Source organism: Poecilia reticulata, linkage group LG1, assembly GCF_000633615.1.
Source record: "Poecilia reticulata strain Guanapo linkage group LG1, Guppy_female_1.0+MT, whole genome shotgun sequence".
NCBI classification, from domain to species: Eukaryota; Metazoa; Chordata; class Actinopteri; order Cyprinodontiformes; family Poeciliidae; genus Poecilia; species Poecilia reticulata.
In genome coordinates this window covers 26644597-26661195 of record NC_024331.1, presented here as the reverse complement: position 1 = coordinate 26661195, position 16599 = coordinate 26644597, and the positions used below count along the sequence as shown (strand labels likewise).

Sequence of the window (16599 nt, the reverse complement as noted above, 5' to 3'; positions counted from 1 at the left end):
TATATATATATATATATAAAATCTCTTTATTATACAGTTAAAATCTGCAGCTGTGGTCTGTCACCAGCAGCTAATATATGTTAGCATAAACTAGCTAAGCCCTACCACCAGGCTTAGCTAGTTTTCTGTAGGAAACCCTGTGTATTACATACAAATATAACATATATATGTAATGTAGCATATCAGGACGATATGTGGTATTTAATTTGTTCAATTTAAATTTCAAATCTGCAGCAGTGGTCTGTCTCCTGAAGCTGCTATCTGCCAGAAGCTAATATAAGCTAGCATAAACCATTGGGTTTAGCTACAGTAGTTTTCTGTGGGAAACTCTGCATATTTCATATTTTTTCAATGAAACTATCAATAAATATTTTTTTTAAATGTCAAAAATAATTGAAAGCACTTACTATTTGCAGGTTAGTGATACAAATTGCATGAATATCATGGTATTTGTAGAAAATATGCTAAAACTTTATGTCCATGCCGCCCACCGCTAGCTGCTAAGCAAAACATTTCTTCAGAAAACACTTCAGGTCAACTAATGAATCCTAATGAATGCATGCTCTTAGCTAGCAAGTTAATTATCTAACAGATGTTTTTAGGTTAAATTTCACACAGGTATAGTTACAGTAAATCTCCTGATATTTAAAATGAACCAAACCAGTGCGGCTCCCTGGTAATTTATTTATTATTATATAATTTATTTATTTATCATTTGGTATAGACCCAGATGAAATTAGACATTTATGCACTTTATTAAAAAACATCTCTTTTTTTAAAATCACTGTTTTCACATTAAACCAGATTAAATATTTCCTGTTTCAGACCAGTTACCATTACTATAATTATTTATATTTGCTAAATACAAGAAGTTTTGATTTTTTCTGAAAATATTGGAACATGCGTTTATTTCCGGTGAAACAGAAGCTACTGTAAAAACTGTTTGGTTGTAGGATCTCCCTCTTTATCATGTTGATGCTGGTTTTCAGATGTGGAACATTGTGCAGGTCTGCTCTTGTTGCACGTTCAGGTTCTGGTTTATTGGTACCAGAACAATTAGCAAGTCACAAAGATTAGTGTGTGGCTCAAATCCACCAACTGCAGATATCACAGTCTGAAACTGGGTTCACATTCTGGAAAACAAAGTCTACGCTGCAAAAACACAAAATCTTACTGACGTCATTGCTCTGGATTACATGTCCATATGGTCAGGCCTTTTTCAGGTTTATTCCCGATAATGAAACCTCTGGTCCAACCAGGATTTCACATTATTTGCACTTTTGTAGTGGGACAAAAATGAGCAACAATGTCACTGCAAAAACACAAAATCTTACTAAGAATTTTGGTCCAGTTTCTATTGCAAATATCTTATTAAACTTGAAATTAGACAAAACTGACTTACAAGTAACTTTTTAGTAAGAAATAGGGGCTTGCTTTAAGGAATTAATTCCTTAATATTGATACAAAGTTCTGGTTTCGCTGGCAGATTATTTCACTTATAACATGACATTTTTCCCGTAAGTGAAACAATCTGCCAGTGGAACCAGAACTTTTAAAACAAGATTCACAAAAGATCGACTAAAATAGGCTCTTAATTTACTTAGTAAGATTGTTTGATTTCAAAACTTGTAGTTTTTATTGCTTATTTCATAATTTATTATGTTTTTAAGAAGTAAAACACTTTGAAATGTGCTGGGCAAATAAATAAACTTGACTTGACTTTGCCACGTGAAGCCAAAACTCACCACACTCAGTTTCTGAGGAGCTCGAGAGTTCAGCCTCCACCGCCGTTTCCTCCGCCCCTTCCTCCTCCTCCTCCTCTTCCTCGTCCTCTTCCTCCTCCTCCTCCTCGTCCTCCAGCTCTGTGTTCGCCTGGCTGTCCTCGCTGCCCTGCACCTCCTGCTGAACCTCAGCCTCCTTCGCCTCCTCCGGCGGAGCGCTGAGCGCCGGCCTGGCCGCCTTCTCGCCTCCTTGGCTCAGAGAGTAGTTGTGTTCCTCGCTGCAGTGCTCCAGCGCCAGCCCTGACCCGGCCGCCGCCGCCGCCTCCTGTTCCTGCCCCTCCTCTTCCTCGGGCGCCACCTGATACACCTCCACCGTACACTCCCTCGACACCTCTTGGTCGCGTTCGTCTCCCATCCCCATTCCGGCGGCGCACAGCTCCCTCTGTGTTGCCACGGTAATGGGGCCACGCGGCGACTCCTTCCCCGCCGCCGTGACCTGGACTTCCTGGGTTACGGGAGGGGCCGCGCAGCCGTCCCTCCTCTTCTTCCACTCCTCCTCCTCCTCGCGGCTCCTCCCCCAGCGGCCCATCAAGATGGCGTCCTCGGAGCACGCCAGCAGCTCCCCGCCGACTCCGAGGCCCAGCTTGGTGTAGCGGGCCATCTCGTCCAGCGCCGACACGTCCCAGCGCTCCGGATGCTGGTCCTCGCCAAAACCGCCGTCATCCACCAGGTCGCTCAGCAGCTCGAAGGGCCGTTTCCGTGGCGACGCCGGGGAGCCCAGCATCAGGAGCACGCTCTACAGCGGGGAAAGACATTTATGTGTGAGATGGACAAAGTACTACTTAGTAAAGTACTGGAGTACTTTAGTAAAAGTATTGATACCGATGGTCAAATGCTGCTCAACTACAAGTAAAAGTTGCTCGGTCAAAAGCTGAAACTGCAAAAGTTCAAAATGTAGAAACTAGAGTACTTCTCTCTAGTTTCTAGTGCAAATATCTTATTTCATTTGGAATAAGACAAAATTTACTTTTCATCAAAATATAAGAGCTTATTTTAAGTCAGTAACTCCTTGATATTGATGAAGACGTGCTAGTTCCACTGCAGATTATTTCACGTATAAAATGGGAAAAAAGTCTCGTTGAAAGTAAAATAATCTGCCAATGAAACTGGCACTTTTCATCAGTATTAAGGAATTATTGGCTTAAAACAAGCCCATATATCATATTTAAAAGTGTAAGCAGCAAGTAAGAATTTTCACTTATAACCACTGAAAATACACCAAGTACTTAGACAAATAAGATATTTTAAGAAAAATATTCTTAAATTAAGAAAATGTTACTGGAGATTAAAATTGTTGAAAGCAGCAAACATGCAGCTCTGGAAACCATCAAGAAACCACTAAAAATGACCCGTTTCTGTGATTTTACTCTTTATAGGTTTTCGTTTGAGTGAAATGAACTTTGTTCTTTTATTCTATGAACTTCTGACAACATGTCTTTGAAGTTACCAGCAAAAATTTAGTTTTTATTTGCAGAAAATGAGAAATGATCAAGATAACGAAGAAGATGCAGAGCTTTCAGACCTAAAATGATGCAAAGAAAACAAATTCATGTTCATTTAGAAACAACAATACTAATGTTTTAATCAGGAAGAGTTTGGAAATCAATGTTTGGTGGAAAAACCAGGAGATTTTCAATGGGGTTCAGTGGATAAAACTTAGCTTAAAATGTTCATTTGACAGCGGGATTCTTATTTTTTAAATCATGGAGCGATTTCTTAATTAAATAGTTTATTTCACAACTCAAAGAGAATCGAATCCATAAGTGATATCGATGATGGAATCAGTATCGCTAAATTCCCATCAGTTCCCATCCCCCACCCTGGTCTCCTACCTGATCGTACTCAGTCCTGCCCCCTTGTGGCGACATGGCCAGCGGACAGGGGCTCAGCAGGCCCCTGTGGCCCCCGTAGGCCTCGCCAAACGCAGGCTCCATCCCATTCATACCCGGCTGCAAGCGGAGAAGCAGGTGAGAAACTCTGAACATGTCGGCCAAGCGCAGCGACGGCGTCGGAGCGGCTTTACCTGAGGCATGCCCGAGGCAGGAAGGTGTCAGGATGTGGACACGTCAGATCAGGCAACTTCTGCAGCGAAAACAAAATTTCAGGCAAGAACAGCTCTGCTGCGTGTTTCCGCTCTGCAAAAACACAAAACCTGACCACGTGTTTTATTAGAATAAACGTCGTAATTCACTCGAAATCAGACAAAACTAACAGACTTTCTCCAAGGTGAAGCAGCTTGTTCACTGTAAAACATGTGAAGTTGGTGTAACTTGAAAATGAAAGTTGGTTTAAATTCAGAAATTAAAGTTCATGAAGTTGATTTAACAACAAGAGACAAGTAGTCTAGACATTGTTTTTAAGTTCATTAATATGAATTGTGAGTTTTAACTTAATGCTGCAATTTAAACCAAATAATTATTTCACAATATACAAGAAAAAAAAAAAACTGCCCTCACCTGGATAAAAAGGTTAAAAACATTTTTGTTTGCTGTTGCCTACTCTTAAAATTTGAACTTTTTATTGTTTTTTTTCTTTTTAAATGTAATCTGTCTAACTTTAATCTGTCTGATGTGTTTTTTTCTTTCTTATACAAGCACTTTGACTGAGAAAGTCAATAATTATTAAATTAATTATTGACTTAATTCATCTTGATTAAATTTGCAAAGTTATTTATAAGTTACTTTTTATTTAAAGTGTCCTAAGATGTTTGCACTAGAAACTAGACCAAAAATATTAGGTAACATTTAAATAGTTTTTCACCCCAGAAAAACTATTTAAATTTAGCTGAACTGGTGGCGTTTTGTTGAGGAAAATATTTCATACTTGTTGAATCTTGTCTCAGTCGTCTCCCACTTTACCACCTCGATGTCTTTATTTCTATTTCTATTTCTATTTCTATTTATTTCTATTTATTTCTATTTGTTTCTATTATGCTACAGTGTTTCACATTGCTCACATTTTAAAGTGTTAGTGAAATGATGAATGCGATAAATGGTCTTGCCTATATTTGGCAGTAGTAATGTGATAATATTGGATCTTAAACATGAAAAGTTTCATGTTTTTGTTTTTCAGTTTCAGTTTCTACTGCTTCTAAAAACAGCTCAAGTGCTTTAAAATAGTAATAAAAAACACACTCAGCTGCTTTCTGCCAATAAGTTCATGTTTTTTGGCGTGTGGGGAAAAAACATTAAATTTGTGGGTACAGAGACATGTCCTCTCTCAGACTCAGACCTCTCTCTCTGCAGAGCAAAAGGAGACGAGGCTCATTTTCTGTCAAGACAGAAAAGAAAAGACGATCTCCCAAAAATTGAGGAAATTATGGAGGATTTATCGATTCGCCCTCAGTAGCCAAATTCAAAAAAATGAAGATAAAAGCTGGTTTCCGTTTCAACTTAAAGGACAGCAGCACATCAAGCGATCTTACATGTTCAAAACAAAGCAACCGTCGTTTTGTGCAGGTTAATTTAAAACCCAGACCTTCATAAAACGACACACACACAGAAAACAGCTGAATTACTGTGACTATAAACAATACAACTACATTAGAAAAAGCTAATTCTCCTAAATAAAGCAGGTTGAACTGATTTCTCTGTTTTTAAATCCCATTGAGAATGTCCATTTATTCAGATCGCTAAAGCTGCAGAAATAATAAATTTTGGATGTAATTTTGCACACAGTAAAAGGTAACACCTTAATTGGAGTGGTGTGCATAAGACTGACGTAGCATGAACATGAAGGAGTCTCCATGAATGTTTGCGACTGTTGTCATGAAGTGTCATTCAGTAAATAATGACACTTTAATACAAAGTCGCATTAAAAGTTTAACTAAAAGTGTCAACTCTGCACTATTTGGTAACAATAATGACACTTTTAAAGCAAAGTTGCATGAAAACTTGCATCATAAAAGTGTCAGCCGTCATAAAAATTCAAACTCTATCTTCATCTCAGTGTTATTTATGCACACCTTGCCAAATAAATGTTATCCAAAACAATTTAAAAAGCTCTTCAGACTGAAGGAGGCAGGGGAGGCGTTTCGTTTTGGGGGTTTTCAAAAGCAGCCACTTTCCTGCAGAAGGAAAAGTGACCCATAAAGCATCAGTGGATGTGATTTACACAAACACAAAGGTTTTACACAGCAGAGGAAAATATTTTACAGTAAAAAAAAGATAAAGACGAATTAATTTCCAGAGAAAACGTCACACAGTCAAAACATTTCCAAACAGAAGCGACAGAAGGAAATGTTTCTTACCTTAGACTGAGAAGGTGAAAAAGTGGAGCCCTTTTTTCACATTTCGTTTCCCAAACAATCTTTGTCACAGTCTGAAGAAACAAAAGAAACAAGAAGCTGTGAGTCTCCTTAAATTTACACTCACATTTGCTTTGTTTGATCAAAAAAACGACAAACTACCAGAGGATTTTAATGTGTCCAACAGCAAACATTTCTGAGATGAATGTGATTCGGCAGCAGGAGCCATTTTTCACTGTTTGGCTTTATTTTGCTGTATTTTGCTTTTTAAAGTCCGTGCAGCCACCAAAGCTAAAACTGCTCACGTTCGTGGCCTGCTTCTCTTTTTGCTATTAATACATCCATTTATTCGACATAAACCAGCTTCCTGCTACCGCTGCCAGAAATGTAGGACATGTCACTTCCTGTCAACAGAGAGCTTTCCAAACAACAACTGCAGAAGCTTTTATGGGGCAAGAAAAGGTTAAATTTGATTATGCAGCAAATATGGAGGATTACCACAGAGCATTTGTTACTTCTGCATGAACAGATGTTTTGACACGAGCTTCAACAAAGAATAACTTTGATGTCACTTTGTTAAATATTACACAACTTGCAGAGGTGGAATGGAAATCTAAGCACCTGGAAACAGGAGAAGACAGTAAATCTAGAGTAAAAACACAAACTAAACGATTCATGAAGGCAAAATCTTAGCAAAATTCAAACAGCTTATAGATTTATGGCCAATGGCGGCGCAAATGTTTTTTTCACACATGTTATGAACACATTTATAAGTCTTACAGGATCCTCTCCTGTGAAAGCTTAATATTTATAGCTGGGGTGTTAAAAGTGCGGCGCAGCGGCCAGTTTGTGCACCTTGGATTAATTTTTGCGCCCCCCCCCCCCCAACTACAATTCAACTATGATGCAATTTTTATTTGTAATCAGGGTGAAACTATTACCAAATTAATTAAAATAAAAACGTAAAGTGCAACACAAAGTATTCGTCTTTTCATAACCAAGTTTTTACATGAAGTAAAACCATTTATTTATCCAGAGACGTTTACTGAAAAGCCGACTCTGCTGCTCCCACATCCGCTTTTATTTTATCTGTTTTTTAGGTAAGATAAGGTAATTTTATTTTAAAAAACACATTTTCAGCAACAAGGCATTTCAACGTGCTTTACATGAATACTAACAAAAGAACAGAAGAAAAATAAAAGTAATCCACAATAGTAGAAGTTTCTCTTGATAAACTCTTATTAGTTTATAAATATGATATTTACATAGAGCCAGAGAGGAATTATTTTTATAAGCCATAAACAGAGCGAGCGTCTTGAAATCCTGTTATTACAGAAAATAAATTTGTTAAATCAAGCCCAAAAGAAACTAAAAACTAGACGCCTTTCATTTAATACAGCAAATTTATTTTCTGTAAAATATTTTTTAACTGCAAATGCATCCTTAAATGATCAACCATACATTAAAGGAATGCTACTTTATTGCATTTTTGGCAATCAAATGTTTATTTTCTTATTTTAAAAGGAAAGTATACAATGATTTTTATGTATTTTTAGTATTGCATTTAAAAAAAAAGCTTAAATAAAAAAATCTGCAGAATGTTTCCACTTTCTATCTGATTTTCCTTTAATAAAAGGCCATTTTGAAGCAAAGCAATGGTAGCTGCACGTGTTCAGGAGGTAGATACTGATTTTTTTAAAGCAATCGATCGGCTAATCAGATTGATAAACGGATTTAAGATGGTGGGTTATTATATTTATATCACCGCACTGAAATAAAGTGCAGCTGATCATTTTGTACAAAGACAAAAGCATAAAGCTCTTTCTTTAAGGTCTTTGTGATTGAATTTGAATATGTCAGAGACTGAAGTCTAAAATTAGCGCACAGGAACTGAATCTGCAACGTTCACCGAATATATTTGTTGCACTGTCAGAACCTTTCGCCGTGACTTCATATCTCTCCAGGGGAAAATATCCTGAGCTGTGAAACAGGAAGTGGAAAGAAAACATTATCCTTGAAGTCTAAACATGAGCTTTTCTGCAGCTGATCAGTCAATATGTACTGAGAGGCAGCTTAGCTAACAAATCCCCACTGAAAACAGGCTAAAATAAAAATAAATTGTTGTGATAAGTAGACTTTTATTTACTTTAGAAACGGAGTTTGAGAAGACAATATTCCCTCATTCTGTGCACAACTGTAACCAGATTATCTTGGTCAGATTACTTTGAGTAAAAATACCAGTTTCCTGCTAACAAAGTTTTAACAAAACCTTGGCAACAAAATTGAGAACGTGTGACACAACGGTTATATCGTAAATATAGAAATTCCTACTATAGAAGCTGTAATTTTAAGTTAATATGCTTAATATGATTACCTACTAACAATTATTTTAGTAATCGATTATTCTATCTATCATTCTGACGATTAATTGGATTAAGCACATTCTGCAGAATTTCTTTTATTTAACTACTTAAGCTCAATTTTGTGGGTCTGTATTTACTCTGGTAAACAATTAATCAATTACAAATTAGTTGACAATCATTTCAATAATCAATTAATCACGACTAATGATAATTAGTCGTCTCAATCTAATTACCTTTTTTCGGCCAGTTGACTAGCAGTGCACAGCAACATGTGAGAGCAGGTTATTTAACTTCCCTCTGGGATTAATTACGTATTTTTGAACTTGAATTTGTCACTTTATGTTCCAAAAAAAGCCCAGATATTCTAATACTTCCTGCAGCTTCTTATTGGAACGACTTCAGCTGAAGCTACTTGGAAACCTCAACTTTTTTATAACGACGCAGATAAAGAGTCAATGTCCACTGGAAACAAACAACAAAAACACCACGATGAGCCTAAATGTTGTAGTTTATAGAAAACATTTCTTAGCTGCATAAAACGGCTCACTGTAAACGGTAAAAAAAAAAAAAGACAAGTCATCCGCATATTGTTATGATGACGCAGGCAGGTTTTTACTGCTTTCTCATTTACAACTGAATACTGGGATTTTGGCTGAGGTTGTTCAGAAAAACATGTTAAACCGAATCTTTAGAAAAAGTGCATTTTGACTCCCGACCCGATCACACTCAACCAACGACATCTTTAGAAAAGAAGAGACGCGGCAAAGCTGCAAGCACTGATCAGCCTGAGATGCTTACAAATGGCAACATGATGAAATACAGGGTAACATCTACACACACACACACACATTCACACACACAGCAGAAACAATGCTGGCATACTGTTGGAAAACTGCGGAAAAGCCAAAGCATGCAGCTCAAACAGACCCTTGCTCAGTGATTTGAGAACAATGCCAGAATATGTTCCCTTTGGATTGACCTCGGGAGCACAGGAATGAGGAAATGAAAATCTGCCTGGCAGTTGTGAGAAGCCGCTTGGAAAACTGGTATTTGGCTCATAAAGCGTGCCAGCTACCAAGCCGCTGTAACACAAACAGCCGCCAGACCCATAAAGTAAAGTCTGAAATCGATAAGAAGTATAATGATCCCTGCAAAACTACGAACGCTAAGAGACATACCTCTCCAGCACGGAGAAGAGGCGATTCAACCCGCAAAGTGCTGCAGGTTTGTGGAAGAGTTAGTGCCGTGTGCATTTTCATGCCAGCGGTTGCTTGTGCACATAACACGACCGGCTTAAATGCCAGTTTAAACTGCTTCCTTCTCTACTTAGGAAAAACATGACAAATGCCTCCACAACTCAGGAATCCTGTTAGTAATCACATTAATCATCAAATTATGGCACAAAAGAAACACACAAAGGAGTTCAGCAACATGTCAACATGCTTTTTTAGTCAAATAAAATCTCAGATTTTAGGGCTGCTACAAATTATTGCTTCAATAACCAATTTTTCTACCGATTATTCTGATGATTAATCGATTAATCAAATAAAAAGTTTGCACATTCTCCATTTAACCACTGAAGACTTTTTATACAATATGAGAAATACATTAAAATATGCAAATAAACAAGTAATTCAATTCCATTTATAAGTAAGAAAATAAAAATTTTATAGCCTAAAATGCAAAAAAAAAAAAATCGATTACTAAATTAGTTGATAATTATTACAACAATTGATTAATCGTTTCAGCCCGACACTCATGTTCCTCCCTGACTCTTCTATGTTTCCGTTCAGACTAGGGCTGGACAATAAATCAATTTTATTGATTGATCACATTTTTGTTTGTTTTTATTTTTGGAAAATCCAGATTTTTTTTCTCACCAATCCACTTCTTATTTAGTTCAAAGTTCAGAGTGATGTCAGCACACCACGAAGATATCATCCTGTTTGACCAAAGTCTTTTACAGTTTCTATTTATTTGATCTTTGAATTTAGGTCAACTCTGAATTCAAAGGGTCAAGCTAAGATTTCTTCTTTTAATAAAAAATAAAGTCATGATGTTGCAAAAATACAGTTGTGGGAATATGAGAATAAAGCCAGAAATTTTATGAAAAATACCAAAAGATTAATTACTCAAGCTTTGTAATAATTAAAACTACTTTTTCTTGAAATATTATGACGGTCTTCTGGTAGAATAGCGTCTTTATTCAGCTAATATTATGACTATATTCTCTTAATTAAACAAATATCCTTCTTTCAGGTTCTAATACTCTGTTGTGCAACTTACAGAAAAGAAGGTTAAAATAAAAAAGTAAGAAAAATAATCTAATAAAATGGTTGGAAAAAATCAGAGATTTTTAAGTTCAACAGTATTTCAGGCTCCTGCCGAGTTACAAAGCAGGTATTTCTGCAACAACTGGCTTCATTTTGCAAGTGTTGGCTCAACATCGGACTCGGTCCAAAGGTCCCACAGCTAATAAACTCACTCTGACAGGTGGATTTTACAGCAGCACCACAGGGAAACCAAACAGAAGCCATTAATCTCCAAACACCGTAAGTTTCAATCCAGCAGCTCCCATCACTGTGAAGATCGACAGAAGATTTGTTTTGTTCTTTGCAAACAAGAACCTGGGAGCAAACAAAATGCCCTGAGCACTGCAGGGTCTGTGACCAGATATATATTCACAAGGTAAACAAGAGTGCCAACATTTACAGTGTGGAGCGATACGGCTCATGTGGTGCAGTTCATGCATGACGGCGGCCATTTTGTCCTTCATATCGGTCCATAGAGGGGGGCTACGCCGTTTCAGAGGGAGGTAGGAGCAAAAACACCAGCCTCAAAGTAAAACTGAACATGTTTACCACAACCAAAGACATAACTGACTAAAGGGGTGAAACGGCTAATTGGATTCATCGTGATTAATCGATTATTGAGGTAATCGTCAACTAATTTAGTAAGCGATTAATCGTTAACTGGATCATACAGACTCAAAAACAGAACAAATCACTGACAGAACAATGCAGTCAGAGCAATAATTTAGCCAAAATTGCACAAAAAATAAAAAAATACAATATATTTGTGCCTGGAATGCACAAAGACATTCAATTCAAATAAACACGGGACAGAAATCTAAATAAGCTCCTGCTTGGAATTTGACTTCAATCAATCAATCAAGTTTGTTTGTTTTGCACGTTTCAGGCAGTTCAAAATGCTTTACATCACAAAAACACAAAAATGCAATATTAGAAAAATGGAAAAAAATTGTATCTTCAGGCTTTTTTCATCCACTAATCAATCCATACATCCATCTATCTAGTCAATTTGTCTCTTTTCAGTCATTCATATATCAATCGATTTCGTATGTCCATCTATTCAATAATCCATACGTCTTTCATTCCTACTTATGTTGAATTTCTGCCCATACTGTGCATTATTTTCACTCTTTATTCTGTTTTTATGTACATCTTATACTTGTGTGAGTCTGTCTGCAGTTATTGTCTGACACTTTGCTGCTGTTGCACAGAAATTTCCCCACTGTGGCACAATAAAAGATATTTCTATTCTACTTTTCTTCTTTGTCTTTTACAGGTTTTGATTTAACAGTTCTCATTTATAAAGCCTGAGGAAATTTGAGGCTTAAGACTTTGAAAAGTCTGGAAAATATTCAGAAATCCTGAAAGATGTAAATTTTATAACATCTATATTAAAACTGGAGCATTTTAATACTTTCTATCAATAGAGTGTCCAGAGATTATACTGAAGTAAGAGCAGCAGTACTTCAACATATTTTTACTCAAGATAAAAGTTAAAAAAGTAGCCACACAAGAAATTACTCTGTAAAAAAAGTATTTGGTAAAAAAGCTGCTTAAGTACTGAAAAAATAAATAATGTAACATTTAAAAATGACTTCAGATGGACCAAAATACAAAGTTATGTGGAAATTGTGGTATTTTAAGTCCAAAATGAAAATAATTCACACAGATAATATAATTCTTAAGTAGCAAAATCAGGCATAAATAACATTTTTCCAAATAAATTTTTTTCACTATGAAACTTACAAAACTTTAACAAAAACTGCAGATATGTGTCTATGTGGTGAATTTTTTAAGTTAAAACAAGCTTGTTCTTCACAGTGGGAGAAATTTTACTCAAGTAAGAGCAACGATACTTCATAATAAAACTACTGAAGTAAAAATTAAAAGTGCAGCGTAGTAAAAATACTCCTACAAGAACAATTTGTCCAAAAAGTTATCTAAGTAAATGTGACTAGTCACTCATTTTTTTAATTACTATTTAATTTAATTCATCTAAACTTAAGCTGCAGAAACATGTTTATGAGTTTCAAGGCAATAACTTCTTTTTTTTTTTTTTTTCTTTAAATCATGGCACAAAGTAAACCTGTCTGTGAACCTTGCGGTAAATTTAGATTATGAGAAAGAATCAAAATTCAGTCGCAGGAATAAAGACTCGATCATAACTCAAGCATGATCCTGAGCCACGGATGGCTGCGCACGAAACAAGGCGAGCGGAGCAGCGAGAGAGGCTGGGATGGAGCACCATGGCCGAAAACCGCGATGAGGAGGCGGGGAAGCGGTCCGGGGAGACACCGTGCTTTCTGTCAGTCAGTCAGTCAATCTGGGAAGCCCATTTAAACCCAAATTAAAGCTAAACAAATCCATCTGGACACCGATCAAACCATAGACGTGCGTCTGCGTTCTCCGTTTCTGTCGTAATTGCATGAATGAATGCAAAAGAGGAAAAGTAGGTTAAATAAACGACCCCCGCCTCCCTCAGTGTCCTTGGAGCTCCGTTTCCCACTCAGCCACGGAGGGATGGAAGTGGCTCTCTGTCCGTTCAGAGCGCATCTTCACCCCGATCGGATGCACAAAAAAAAAAACATTTCTATGAGGGCAACCAAATTGGATCTAAGGGTGGAGATCGGGTGCGGGTTGGTGGGCTATCTGGTCATGAACACGCGGTTGTGTCCGCGCAGCTGGATGAAACAGCAGCGGGGGAGGGAGCTGGGTGGCCGGCGGAGAACATCCAGAAAGGCACAGCCTCTCTTCCACTGTACACACACACACACAGTCCTAATAACCCTCCTTATGCATATTCAGTTTCTAAAAAGATAAAAAGAAGCGAATATGTCCTCACCAGCAGCCGCTGCTGCGCTCCGCGGCGCGGAGAGACGACCCGGCAGTCATCCTTTCAGCGCACAGACAACAATAAAAAATGGGGCGCAGCTGGCAGTGCCACCGGATGTCCGATATTAATGAGGATGAGAATCAAACCTGCGCGTTTTTTTAACCACCCCCCGCCCGCCATCAAGGGTTGGGTTTTAACCAATCTGCCTCGCACTTTGGCAAAAGCTTGAAAAAAAAAAAAAACACAGTTTAATCGCTGTTTATATCCACCTGCAGCCCCGATGGTAGCGGGCCAAAACAAGTTGGACTCGGTGTGAAATGTTGCTTTTTTGGAATAAAATCCGAACCGACTCAAGGCTCCGGGATGCGCAGGGAGGATTTTGAATTGAAAGGGGGTTCCTACTATCACCAGAGAGAGTGATTTCCTCTTTAAATGTTTAAATGGAGGCGCTGTTGCCCTGCAGCTATAAAGGTCATGAGTTTCAACCTGGGGTTGTTCACCATGTTCTCCCTGTGGGCTCTCTCGGGGTGCTCCTACTTCCTTATAAGGTTAATTTGTTTCTCTAAATTGGTCCTTTTAAAGTATGTATGCTCTAAACCAGGGGTGCCAAACTCCAGTCCTCAAGGGCCGCTGTCCTGCAGTGTTTAGATGTGCCACAGGTACAAAACACTTGAATGAAATGACTTAATTACATCCTTTTTGTGTAGATATATTCTCCAGAACCTTGCTAATGACCTAATTATTCTATTCAGGTGTGGTGCAGCAGAGGCACATCTAAAAGTTGCAGGACACTGGCCCTCAAGGACTGGAGTTTGACACCCCTGCTCTAAACCAATGACAGTTGGCGTAAAAAGTGGGTATGCACCATGGGCGCTGCATTAGAGGGGGCGCCAAAATACGGGGGAAAATTCTTGCCATAGCATTTGCTGTGTTTAGCAGCTGTCTGTGCATGTGTAAATTGTATTATCAGTGTAAGGCAGTATTATCCTTTGTTTTTGAAAACCAGAACATTGAATTCACCTATTAACCTATTCAACAAAAATGTGATACTCCCAAAGGGGGGGAAGGAATTTACATCCATGATCAATAGTTTTGTTTTGAAAGATTATCAATTATATCAATCAATTTCATTTCTATAGAGCATTTATTAAACGTTGTGTAAACATAATAAACACATCATATAGTCAACAGCTGTAAAAAAAATAATAATAACAGACATTACATCTTGTAAAGTGCAATCATCAATACACATCACATATGTTGGTACAATTCATGGTTCAAAAGCTGCTGTAATTGGGGTGCGTTTCTCATTTTGGTTTAAATGAACTCTGTTTCAGCTGTTTTGCAGTTTTCTGGATGTTTTTCCAGATTTAAGGTGCATAACACACACAATCTACACTCTGAAAGTTCTGGTGCTCTTATGGGTTAAAGGCCCAGCTGCTTATTTCACTACCTTGAACAAATGTAAAGTAGCTAAACCCCATGCTCTAAACGGAAGGTCATACTTTAATACAACTTAATTGTTTTCTTCTTTATGTGAAGCTTTAAAATCCTTGAGTCAAACTTTTATTCAACTACTTTTATGTTGTTGTTGTTGCGTGTATCAAACATACAACATAATGATGCTTTACCTTCGCGGAGGTCCCCGTCCGAGTTGCCAGGCTCCTGAAGACCGTGGGTAAAATGTCTGCCACGGCCTCTCCAGATGATCCCACCCCGCACCATCCGCGGAGGGGAGCGGGGGATCGCGATCAGACGGCAGCTGCGGCCGCCAAAGCCTCAGAAATCCCCTTCCTCCTACGGCCACATGCAGGAAGTTGGTTCGCAGCCGGACAGAGCTGGCCTACATCGCGGATAAACAGGACAGGAAAGACGGTTGTAGGGCTGTATAACACCCCCCTCCCCTCCCTAATTCACCCCACCTCCTCCTGCTTCTCCCTCTCCTTCATTGGTGCGCATAAAAGCCTGCCGTTTTATAGACGAGAGGCTGGGGAGAATAAAGACTCACCTATTTAATACAGCTTTAATTAAAACAAAAATGTGTTCACACTCGCTGTACTTGCGTGGAGCCCATTGCGTGTTTGACTTGCTTGTCGCCCGCTGGACTCACTAAACAAATCGCAAAGTGACTTTCTGCAGCAGTTCCGCGATTTTAAAACACACTTTATATCCAAATAGAGAATGAGGAATAAACATAAGGAGGGCGTGGGGCTGTCACTGTTAGGAACTGACGCAGCAGCAGCAGCAGCAGCTGCCCGGCTGGAGGCAGCGCCGCGTTTCAGGCGGCGGCGGACCGGGGAAGCGATAGGAAGGAGAGGAGCGACTGACCTGCTAGCAGCTGGAAGGGTGTCAGCTGTAAAAGCAGCTGCAGTCCTCCGCGTCTCTCCGGCCTGACCCAAGTTTACAATAAATAGTTTGTGTTGAGCGTCAAAACAAGACGTCGGAGGCGTTAAACTTCCGGGTGTGGTGTCAAAATAAAAGTCTCGGAGCACGTTACTATTGGGTTCACGAGGCAGTTAAGTAATTATGTAAATTTTAGTTGTTGTAAAAATGTAACGGTATGAGGGTGAGTAAAATATAAGGGTTTTTTTTTGTTTTTATTTTGCTTAAGAAAAAAAAAAGGGATACAAACAGTGGCAACCCCAAGAGGGGGGCAAAGGAGGGCCATGACCCCTTATTGAAAAATGTTGGCCTCTCCACTGGCTCCTTAGATTCATGTTCAGGTCATAGAAAGGCATACAGAGTAACTATTTCAATAAAGACATAAATATAAACCCTGACAAATAAATAAATCCTCATAAATAAATAAATCTATGAAGTTAAAATGTATTAAAGGAACAATGTTATGTATTTTCTGGGCATATAGTCCCATTTTATAGCACAATCAAGTAACTACATAAACTTCAGTTGTTATAAAAAAAAATATACCGCTGAGGGTGAGGAAAATTTAAGAGAGTTTTTTGTTTTTAATTTGGAAAAAAAAATAATCAAAGGATACAACAGTGGCACCCCCAAGAAGGGGCCCTGAGGGACCATGACCCCCGTCTTGAAAAATGTTGGCCAC

At 38.4% G+C, this 16599-nt stretch overlaps 1 protein-coding gene across 5 annotated transcripts in view; it reads right to left on the bottom strand.

The window, feature by feature from the left end:
• LOC103470055 (CREB3 regulatory factor-like) overlaps positions 1–16098 on the bottom strand; it is a 31661-nt gene extending 15563 nt beyond the window's left edge. Inside the window, exons 1-6 of one of the 5 annotated variants that reach the window (XM_008418191.2) lie at positions 15864–16098; positions 15167–15378; positions 6031–6101; positions 3805–3863; positions 3614–3730; positions 1746–2517 (exon numbers count right to left, since the gene is read on the bottom strand). In XM_008418191.2, coding sequence (XP_008416413.1) covers positions 1746–2517; positions 3614–3730; positions 3805–3813 — 898 coding nt within the window. In that variant the 5' untranslated portion in view covers positions 3814–3863; positions 6031–6101; positions 15167–15378; positions 15864–16098. Of the gene's footprint in view, positions 1–1745; positions 2518–3613; positions 3731–3804; positions 3864–6030; positions 6102–9568; positions 9964–13544; positions 13723–15166; positions 15492–15543; positions 15837–15863 lie in introns of those variants that run through there. The other 4 variants (XM_008418200.2, XM_017306955.1, XM_008418208.2 and 1 more) reach the window with 4 other exon arrangements.
• Positions 16099–16599: the final 501 nt, after the last annotated feature.